Source organism: Bombus flavifrons, chromosome 15, assembly GCF_040668555.2.
Source record: "Bombus flavifrons isolate JBK064 chromosome 15, iyBomFlav1_principal, whole genome shotgun sequence".
Lineage (NCBI taxonomy): Eukaryota > Metazoa > Arthropoda > Insecta > Hymenoptera > Apidae > Bombus > Bombus flavifrons.
The window spans coordinates 9,984,522-9,995,964 of record NC_138456.1 but is presented as its reverse complement, the minus strand read 5'-3'; the positions used below and the strand labels follow the sequence as shown (position 1 = coordinate 9,995,964).

Here is an 11,443-nt window from a genome sequence, read left to right as displayed (position 1 = left end):
AAATTTCGAAGGTTATATTAATGAAATGTCTGAAGAATATTTAAAAAAAAAGTAAATTGCTTACGTTTTTAATGGATGTAGAAGAAAAAAAATGAAGAACATGAAAAATTACTTTTAGAAAAATTACTATTAGAAAAATAAAAACTATTAAACAAGATGTATTAGATAATATTATATTAATTTAATTTCTGAAGATTGTTATGACATAATTTTGACAGATACGTGATAGATAAAAAGAATAATTCTAAAGGAGTTTCGAGCTTTCTATACAATATATGATATAGATATATGTTTAATATATAAATAAAAATTGATATGTTATAAATACTTTGTAAAATATTATTTTCGCAATGTTATAATTTGGATATAAAAATTTCAATTATATAGAATGCACAACATTTACCACAACAGGAAATTGTTTTTACATTCATACAGTTAATCTAAAAAAGTATTTTTTTATTTACAATATTTTTGTATACAATAATATGCAATGAAACATAAAAATTTACAATTATCTATTTTGATTTTCACCATTACCAGTTGAATTATTTGTAAGAATGTTACTATCTTCAATCAAATGTGTATTTCTTTCTTGTGAATCAGTAGATACAGTTTTCTGTTCTAGAAATAAATGTGACTGTGACATTTTTAATTTCTCCAATTGTGAAACAGTTCTATCTATTTCTGCAGTTTCGGGTAATGACGATATTTCAGAGGAAGTTCTTTGTAACAGTAGTGATTGTACATCAGACACTGGCAGATTTTTCGAAATTGGTAATAAAGGAGCCAAAGGTTCCAAAATAACGTCTCTGTTTAAGTATGTTATTCCCTATAAAAAATGCAGATTATTTATTATATATGTATATATATATAGTGCTACTATGTGATTCATTTAAAAATAATTTTGTACATTTTCTTACCTCTGCTTGTAACAAATTTTCTGAAATGCCTAAGTGAATTGCACTTTGATTTGGTGGAAAAATAACATGAATGCAGTACTGTACATAAGGAACTAATTGTTCACTCAAACATTCTATAAATTTGAGCATATTCTCCCTTTCTGAAGCTGCAAAAGCCTGAAAAAAATATGAATTGCGTTAATTTTAAACAATTGGTAAGATACAAGTTAAAAATATTAATTTACCTGCTGTTCTTGTTTATAAAAAAGTAATATTGACTTTGCTACATTATGTAAGGACTCTTGTAAAATCTTTGTACAAAAAACAGAAAGTGCTACTGGTGGACAAAGTCGTATTTCATTAAAAGTTGATATAAGTCCATTACAATATTCAGCTAATGGATAAAATTCAACCAATTGTTCTGGTGGATTCTCCTGCAAAATATAGTTTTAATTTGTATTATAAAGTGTAAATTTGATACATAGATCCATTTCATTAATTGAAGAGAATATGGAGTGTCATTGACTTATTTTTTCATATAGATTTACCTCCTTTTGGCTTGTACCACCAATTCGGTGATACTCTGTATAATAAAAAGACAATTACTTACTGATTTAATTGTAGTAGTTATTTTAATAGTAGTCTTTTGTATTTTATTAATTAAGGTAAATGATTCCATATCACTCTCAAACTTTTTTGTTGTCTTGCGAATACTAGACTCAAATTTTTCCCCAATAACACGTACAAATATATCAGACATTCGGCCTGTAAAATCAGCACCTACTCTACCAAATGATAAACCAAAATATGTACATTGACCCAAAATAGAATCTATTGATGTCACACCAGGTAAATCTTGTTCTAAAGTCATTAAAAATTGGGATATCTAGAAAAAAATTAATTATACTGTATTGAAGATATATTGTCAAAAAATACATAAATATTCAATATACCTTTTCTTCAACCCAATGATAAAATATAGCACATTCGTTTACAGTTAGATCTCTTCCTGGTGTTATTAGTTCATCATCATTAAACATAGCTTTATATTGTGTTATTATATTGAATAAATGTATTCTGGATAATTCTATAGTTTTTGTGATATGAAGATTGGCTAAATGGAAATAATATACATTATTAAATTATCTATTTGATATAATGTTTTATATGAAATCAACCTACGGTCTTCTTTGGGAATAGCATTCAAAAGACTTTGAAGCCAGCTATCACGTGCTTGTAGAAATTTAATACGTAATTCAGGTTCTGTAAAAGCATCCATTGATCGTAATAATCCAACAAGTTGTAAACATCTGGCGAGTGGTAAATCACCTCTTAATGAACCAACAACTTGTCCCACCATGCCAGACCAACTGTTTTCAATTTCTGTCACTATGGACTAAATCATTAATAAACAACTTGGAATATATTTTGTTACATTCTGTAAGTATGTTAAATTATACCGATATAATTGGAATATCTCCATGTTTAGTTCCTAACTGACGTGCATATTGAGATAATTCTAATGCTTCATTATATTGATTACTCCTTAAACAAGATTCCATCAACTGAGGCATTTCAAGTACTTCAAGTAATTCTGCATTTCTTGTTAGTGTTAAACTGTTTATTCTTCTATGTGTATTTATATCTTTTGATATATCACAAAATGATTGGCACTTTCCCACAAATTTAGGTATCTCTTGTACAAGTCCATCAAGTCGATTTTCAGTCTCATTAAACTTGAAATTAAATAATATACTTTTATTAATGGATAGACCAATGAAATTATAAAAATTACTAAAGTTTGGAACATTATTACTTGTTTAAATATTTCTCTAGAACTTTCTGCTGTCTGAATAAATGTCTTATAATTTGCGAACACCAACTCTTGTGTAGTTTGCAATACTGAAGTTTTCTCATCGTTCAAATGACCAGGCTCTTTATCTAAAAAGAAATAGATACTTTATAATCTGTTTTAAATTAAAGAATTACATATTAGGAAAAATTGCCTTACTGAGCTGATCAACATCGTAACCACCAAGTTTTGATAAGTATTGATAAAAATCTGGATTTTCCTTCCATAATTCTGTAAGAATGTATAACAATGTATAATTATAACTAAAAAGATTTACTTCAAACAGGTAGTTTAAATGCGATATATCAATATTGAGAAGTGAGTTTGTTTCTGCTGTAGAAATAAAGATAAGTTACCTGGTATGCCACTTGGAAATACGAGATTTATTACATTTTCAGTTTCGATATCCATTGTTTATTTAAATAATACATTTGTACATACGACTGAAATACTTAAACTATTATTACGTACTGCATATTGTATATATATCTATAGGTTACACGTTTAGAATATCGTTTCGTATCTTGACAGAATACCTCGATTGTAACAGTACAATTATTGGCTGTTCGTTGAATGAATAGTATACAGGTCCCACAAGGAAGATCCAATGAATTTAATTCTTGACTGGACTACTGTTTAATGTATTAGTCTCAACTGTATGAAAAACTAAATTGTAACAAAAATAATTTAATCAAGAAATAAGAATGTATAAATAAAATATATTTAAAAACAGAGAGTTAAAATAAATTGAAATAATTATATTAAAATAGAAATTTTATAAAGAGTTTCGATAAAATTTAATGATTATGTACCAATGTTACCGTTTATTTTTTATTCTTTTCAATAATAAACGACAATTTTAATGGATTTTATAAGATATTTTAATATAAAATAATTTTTCTTAAGTATGTATATCATGCAATAGTGTAATAGTACCATAGACATACTATTGTGGACATGTGATTATTACCTGTTATTTCATACATGTAACATCTGATATTATCTAGTTATTAGCTATGATACAATTTAATTAAAATAAGAGGTTATAACTAAAATTATTTATACTGAAACATTACACAGTAATTTTCAATAATTCTTTTATTTAATACAAAATGATATTAAATGTTCTCAAACAGGTAAATACATCTCTTTTTCACTCAAAATGAGGTTATATAAATCTACCGTATTTGTAAAAATAATTATTTAATCAAATTATACAGGTTACAACATACTGTCGACGTCCTTTATTTAATGAGACAGTGAGATTATATGGTATATATGAACCGCCGTATTTAAAGGTTATCTATGAATAGTTTATATTTATCAAATTATACTTTATATCAAATTTGTACTATGATTATGTTTAATATTTAATTTATTTGTACTATTATAGCAAAAAGAATATGAGATACCAATTTGTCCTGTTTTAAATATACAAATTAGAGGATACAATTATCCTGTACTTGAGAGTTATCAAAGCTATGTTCACAAAATAGCAAGTGTATTTAACTTTACTATTGATCAAAGGTAATATTATAGCCATATTTTTTAGTATAAAGAATTATTTGGTATTATACTATATCATATGATGTGTTCTGTTTTCATAGCTTTGCTTTACCACATAGAGAATATAAGGTAAAAAGATATAAGACAGGAGGTACTATAGTCGATGCTGAATATGATTTAAAAATATATGAGAGAAATATACAAATATCAAATGTGTCATCTACAAAATATCCTATTCTTATTAGAATATTAGAAGCAACTTTACCGGAAGGTGTTACATTACATGTTGATAAATATGATCCATCATTAGAAAAGAAACGTTTTATACCAAATAAGGACTTGTTTGATATCAAGAAAGAGTTAGATGAATTAATTGAAAATAGAGGAAAATAAGAGTAATAATTACTAAAAAATTATTAATTTATATAACAATGAAAAATTAGTTTTGTGTTGAAACTGGAAAAAATATTGAAGCAAGTTTTATAATTCATATAGCAGTAAATAAATAATTCAGTTATGTAATTTGAAAATAACTTTTACTGTGTAAAAATTATGTACAATATAAAAGTATACATGTGCTTATTCAAGTTTTATATATATGTAAGTATAGAAAATATATATACATATATATATTTTCGTATTTAAATTGAAATCTTCTTTTTATAATAGTCCAAAGTGTACAACTTTTATTTTTGAACCTTCTTCTTGTCTTGAAGATTCCTTTTCTTTGTCATTAATAGACTCTTCTATAAAATATAATATTACATATTTGAATATTATTATAATTATTAAACTGTATCACTTACTTGGTAGTGGTTGGAAATCTTTAAGATAATCTTCATTTCCGAGGCACAATGGAAGACTTTCTGCTAACTCCCGTTTAGGATCAGTTAAATGTACTTGAGTAATTGTGGAACGTTTTTGTTTATGTGATTGACCCTAAAAATATAATAAAAAAAGTGAATACCACATATTTTTGATATCTTTAATACTTTACTTACGTTTATATACTTACTGTACCAGGTACTAAAATATGTGTAACAGTATCTGAAAATTTAACCTTTGGTTTTTCATTTGTTGTTAATGTTGTATCTGTGAAGATAGGAAAAGAAGAACAGGACGTAGAACTAGAAGTAGATGGTGATATGATAGGTAGAGGTGGAATGTTGGAAGATATCTTAGATTCTTTACTAATATTAGTATTTGTACTGTTTTGTGATGATACTAATTTTGAATGTCTATCAAATCTGTTTTGTGCACCATAAGTAGAAGAAAATTGTGAATTACCTAGTCTCGTATTATTAGTAGAGGAATGCATATCAATGTTATCACAACTTCCATGAAGTGAAATGCAATCAAAGTCATAATTAAATCTGTACCTAGATTTAATATTAGTATATTTAGGTTGATCTTGTAAAATATTGGATGCAGAATTTTGTCTTTGTAATAAATACGAGTTGACGTTTCTTGTTCTAATAGATGAAACTTTTTTAATCGATTCATCAATATCAGCTAATCCTGATGTACTTCTAGATAAAGGAAGATTTTTTTTTGGAAGACTTTGAAAATAATTCGTAAATGAATTTGTTAAAGAAGGTGGTGGTGGAATATTGAAATCTACTTGCTTTTTTCCCAGGAAAGGTTGCTGTAATTTCATAATACTAGAATTATCATCATTATTAAAATTATTTGAACTGCCATTGCATGAATCTTTTACTTGATTTTCAAGAAAATTAAATGAAGTAGATGCAAGATTACTATGATTGTTATGTAAATTGCATGTTAATTTATTTGTTACAACAGAATCAGAAAGCGTTTTAGACACAAAATTACTGATTGTAACAGATGGCTTAATATTTTTTAAAGGAGATGAAACAGTATTTGAGTCAGATTTAGTAGTTACTAAATCATTAAAAGATTTATCATATGGATTTGAAATATCTGTACCAAGTGTACTAAATGATGTAGACATAATATTATTATCTATGTTATCTAATGAAGATTTTAATAGATTAGAAGAAACATCTGATGTAACTGATTCATGTGTCAGACTATTAAAAGGAGTAGACATAAAACTATTTTCTTGTACTAGATTCGGTGTTATTGTATCATTAGGTATATTATCAAGAGGCAACTGCATTTCACCACGTAGGACTTTCTTCAGTGTGGTATCTACAGAGTTCTCATTAACTCGATTAGATATTCCTGTTTTTCTTTCATTTAAAGACAGACTCCCAAATGAAGTTGTCATTAAATCATCAGAAATGTTATTTAAAGATTGTGAATTGCTGGTAGAAGACATTGTAGATACTGATGTTGGATGTGCATGAATTTTATACAGTGGTTTGTTGAATGATGTTGATGTAAAAAATGTATTTGGAAGTGAAAGGTGAGATGAATGATGGAAGGAGGTTGTGGTAAGAGTATTATTAGATACACTGAAAGATTTTGTTTCTAGATTACAGTCAGTTTTTTCATTAGGTGATATGTCGGTAAATGAAGTAGATAATAAATTTTTATGAAGGGTATGTGGATGGAGAACTGGTAAGGGTGGAATTTGGTTGCTAGACTCTTTCTTATAATTGTGACATTTTGATTTTATGTCAGTTTGATTCTCCTTTGAAAAATTGTCACTTTCGTCACTATAAGATACTTCTCCTTTATCACTTATTGAATCAGAACACAGTGAACAGGATGCTCTAGAACATGTAGAATCTGAAAATTGTTTTTTATAGTATATTCCTTGAACTAAAATGTATAATAGGATATTTCATTTATTCTTACGTGAACTACTGCAACTATTTGATCTACTTAATATGCGTTCAGCATTTTCTTTTGCAGCAGTTGCCATTGCTGTATCATTTACGACTATTGCATAAAAGTGTATATCCATAAAAAGATCATGATCATTCAAGTCTATAGCAAGCCTAAAAGCCTTTTCAAACATATGATACCTACAATATTTAGAATTAGTTTTATGTGTTACAGAAACGTTTTTGAAAAGTAAATATATGTAATACCTTAATAAGTGATGGAAGAAACGTCTTGTTAAATCTCTTATTTCGTCTCCATATTCTTCTTCAATAGCTTGACTTATTGGTTTAATAGGTACATGAAAACTGCCTAATGCATTTTGTATAAGATCTAGAGAGTCAAATTATATTATGTTTACGTTATATTATCCATTACAAATGAATTAAACTACAGAAGTATATCTTACTTTCCCGTTCTGTTGTTAATGGTAGTTTAAACAAATAATTTACTATCTGATTTAATGCATGCATACATGCACGAGAATGAGTATCCCAATTCATAGCTAATAGTAAAGAAGTTGCTTGTTCAACTTGTGATAAAGATAAATATCTCTTGACTAATACATCACCAGTAAAAGAATTTCCTTCCAACATTTTAAGAACACCAAGAGGTCCTCTATAAATTTATTATATTAATACCATTTTTCTTGTTACTTGTATTATAAAAAGAGCTTATATAACGTTATACCGTTGAAAAATTAACAATAATAAAGAATTTCCGTGATTATGTAAATTAATATAACAATTTAAATCAGTTTTTTTATTCCATTCCATGCGAAGCAATGCTGGTTGAATTCTACAATGTAAATAGATGTTTTGTATTGTATTATATGTGTAGCAAGTGCTGCTATTATATCTTGGTAAGAAAGTAAAGTTAAAATAATACCTGAAATACGAAGATAAGTCAAGTATATTAGCTTGTGCTGCTTCTTCGGTCAATGTTTGACTTTTAATACAGGATAAGGCAATGTCAAAATGTTGAAATTGACCTTTATCATTTCCAACAACAAATATTATTCCATCACTATGCCACGATGCCAATGTAGGTATCTTAAATATATATACATATATATATCATTTTGAGCATTTTAGAAATCATTGTTTTAGTACTGGATTTTACATATATGCATAGCTTACAAAAGCTGCTTTTACACTAGCAGTAGTAGCTCTAGTCTGGTCATAAATTATAACAGAACCATCTATACAACATAATAACAATAATTCTTGAGTTGGTGAAAATTTTACACAACTTGTATGTGTAGGCAATGATACAGAAACCACTGCTATTCTTTGAAGTTTATCTTGTTGAGAAACTTCATATGTACGCCACTCTATAGTTACTTCGCCCTATAAAGTACTCAATTGTATCTATTGTAACATTATAGGATATGAATGACACAATATTATTACCTTTCTTGAAACTTTTTGTTCTACAGAATGAATAATATTATCATTACATGCATCAAACATTATACATAAGGGATCAAATTCACTACGTATATAACAAATTAATTCTAATTTTACTCTGGAAATAAAAATACATTATCTATAAATTAAATTTGGAAGAAATTAATATTTTTATTAAACAGTAGATAGAGATAAAAGGACAGAATTAAAACAAATAAAATTAAAAACAAGGAAGAATCTCTTTTTGAATACCCTATTAAACGATAAAGATGTATGTTAGCACGATCATGTTCTTTTACAGCAGGACTCCAAGGATAAACTTCATTTATAGTAGATTTCCACCAAATTAAAATCTATAATTTTTAAAAGTTCATTACAAATTCAAGAAAAGATAACTGGGAAGTTATTAGTTACAATATAAAGATAAAAGATCTTAATTCGATAAAATTTTTCACAAATATATTTACCAGATCACCACATTTATTGGTTTGTATTTTTTTGTCCAATCTGCGGCCATTAGGGCCAAAGAGATCAATCGTAGATAATTTTGGTTCAAGTTTATTAATTTTATCGAAGACATGTCTTTTCGATCTTGTAAAATGTACAACAGAAACTTGGTTATCGTTATAGATGCAAAGAATATAATTTTTTGTAATTATCACTATAAATATAAATAATAAAATGTCTACAACTCTTTGAATAAACATATAAATGTAAATCATATAAAAGTATACAATTACCATCTGATATATGTTCCAACAGTTTTCCTATGAGATACTTATCAAAAGTTATTTTACATACATCACCAGTGGCAATATTAACTTGTATTTGTATTAATAACGCATTGTTTAACATTAATTGTAAAACACAGTCATCATACCACTGACAATGTACAATTGTATTATCCTTCAATTGTTCCTATAAGGATATAATTGTTCTTATATTATTTAATATATAGAACGCAAAATTAATTATATTTGTTCCTAGTAGTTGATTAGAAGTTTACCTCTAAGTATTTGATAGAATCTTTTAATTTATTTCCTTTTTTATTTGTTGGTACATATATCATACCTCGTTTCTGGCAATAAGATTTTTTTGCTTCTTCGTGTAAATGATCAATACGTTTATCATGATATCTATAATAGTAATATAAAATTTGTTCTTGTTATAATAATAAAAAGTATTGTATAAAAAAATTATTTATTTGTAAAACTATTACAATATTTTAGAATGCAAATGTTTTATACTACTATTTTGTACATAGTTTTATTAACATGTTTCTTTATTAGTATAATTTATAATACGAATGAATTAATTTGTCTCACCGAAATGCACCAAAGTCTGTACTCTTTATATTAATATTGTCGTCAAAAGTCCATAAGTTTACTTCACCCAACAATGTAAACATTATAATTCATAAAACACTACTACTCTAAAAGCATTGAATATTCATATCAAACTGTATATAAACAAAGTCACGTTGGGTCTAAAAGGGTTATGTTGTGTTACATTAGAATCAAATATAGTTCATTCAAATATATATGATAAACACAAAAGGCACACTATTTACTATTACTGGAACTTGTTCTTCACCATTTTGTTATAGAATACTGTATTACCGGTATGTCACTTAGACTGCAATTGCAATGTCATTCATAAATCATACGTATCACAAGTATTGGATCATAGACTTATAATATAAGTGCATGTATAGGATGAACTTAATGCACTTTTATGTCGGGAACTTTAGAGCCCGTTTACCATTTTAGTATCATTCTCAACGTTACCGATTCAGCATGCGTCAGGTGACCCACTCAGCATTTCTGTATCACATGCAACATTGCCGATTCATTATAGTAGTGCGAATTAAAGTTACATAAATTTCCTATGAAATTACAAATAGGGTATACGAAATACAAAAATAACAAAATACAAAAATTCTATACTTGTGGAACATTTATTTATTTATTTTTATTATGAAATAATTGATGATTCCGAATAGGCTCTATTATAGAATACAGCTGTTAAACATAATAGAAACTATTTTGACGAATAAACTCATATTTAGTAGAAAAGAAACATTATTTCATTGCATATTGTCAAAATTATTCCACCAGATCCGATACGATTTCACAAATGAAGCTTCAATCCAACTATGAGTCTTAAAATTAAGACTTAAAACTAAAAGTAAATCTTGCATCGTCCCACGTCGTCGATCGATTGATAAACTTATCGTTCTTGAAGATAGAACTTAAAATAGGGAGCATAAAATAAAGGAGCATAAAATAAATTTCAAAGAAACGATATTTAGGATGATTTTAATGATAATTGTTTAAATTACACTTTGTTTCGAGCTTGGAAACGAATCGAATTATGTATTAGGTACTGTTTCGTGATTGCTGACGCAACTGATAAACCGATGATCTATCCAATAAATTGTGAGAGTACACCATATGTCCAATAATAATACTTCGATTCGACACGGATAGTATACACATGATTACACTTGTTGCTACCATATCACGTAACAATATTAGATCTCGCATTTGCAGAAATAGAAAATTATATTTCAGTCATTTCGTTTTAAATTTCACTTTGGTTATATCTTCGTAAGTACATTTGGTAATTACTCGTAACGAATCAAAAATATCATTAAATGAAATTCTATATTACTTTCATTGCAATAAATAAATTAAATGTCGGAGAGTATTGCAGTACGTGAAATGGTAAATCAGTTGTTAATTTTATAGAAACTGGAAATTAACGCGAGTAAAGTGCCCTTTTCAAATTTATATAATATTTACGTATATCTCTATGGTTTTAATCTCTATATATAATGTTTTCACGTAAAATTATTAATTCTTTTTCAAACACATGCCGTTCTCGATCTTTCGAAAATATTTATACAATTCTATCTATAGTGCGCCAAATAAAAAGAAAGTTAACAAATGCGATTAACGCAATAG

General features: G+C 27.0%; 3 protein-coding genes across 3 annotated transcripts; 1 reads left to right on the top strand and 2 right to left on the bottom strand.

The window, feature by feature from the left end:
- Positions 1 to 435: 435 nt before the first annotated feature.
- Cog8 (conserved oligomeric Golgi complex subunit 8) lies at positions 436 to 3,194 on the bottom strand. Its single transcript, XM_069128622.1, has 10 exons — positions 3,108 to 3,194; positions 2,911 to 2,982; positions 2,716 to 2,840; positions 2,360 to 2,635; positions 2,082 to 2,295; positions 1,853 to 2,013; positions 1,510 to 1,785; positions 1,145 to 1,333; positions 921 to 1,076; positions 436 to 829 (listed from the first exon to the last, which is right to left on the bottom strand). Exons 1-10 carry the CDS (start codon positions 3,160 to 3,162, stop codon positions 512 to 514), a joined length of 1,842 nt encoding a protein of 613 aa, XP_068984723.1. The 5' UTR covers positions 3,163 to 3,194; the 3' UTR covers positions 436 to 511.
- A 561-nt stretch (positions 3,195 to 3,755) lies between these two features.
- Positions 3,756 to 4,779, top strand: mRpL48 (mitochondrial ribosomal protein L48). The gene is made up of 4 exons (XM_069128631.1): positions 3,756 to 3,887; positions 3,972 to 4,049; positions 4,145 to 4,278; positions 4,359 to 4,779. The coding sequence occupies exons 1-4, from the start codon at positions 3,864 to 3,866 to the stop codon at positions 4,648 to 4,650; spliced, it is 528 nt and encodes a 175-aa protein (XP_068984732.1). The 5' UTR covers positions 3,756 to 3,863; the 3' UTR covers positions 4,651 to 4,779.
- frtz (WD repeat-containing and planar cell polarity effector protein fritz) lies at positions 4,780 to 10,220 on the bottom strand. The gene is made up of 15 exons (XM_069128614.1): positions 9,803 to 10,220; positions 9,484 to 9,613; positions 9,218 to 9,395; positions 8,945 to 9,138; positions 8,730 to 8,830; positions 8,481 to 8,595; positions 8,208 to 8,417; positions 7,957 to 8,120; positions 7,759 to 7,866; positions 7,478 to 7,686; positions 7,278 to 7,401; positions 7,042 to 7,211; positions 5,273 to 6,972; positions 5,064 to 5,196; positions 4,780 to 5,003 (listed from the first exon to the last, which is right to left on the bottom strand). The coding sequence occupies exons 1-15, from the start codon at positions 9,883 to 9,885 to the stop codon at positions 4,918 to 4,920; spliced, it is 3,705 nt and encodes a 1,234-aa protein (XP_068984715.1). The 5' UTR covers positions 9,886 to 10,220; the 3' UTR covers positions 4,780 to 4,917.
- Positions 10,221 to 11,443: the final 1,223 nt, after the last annotated feature.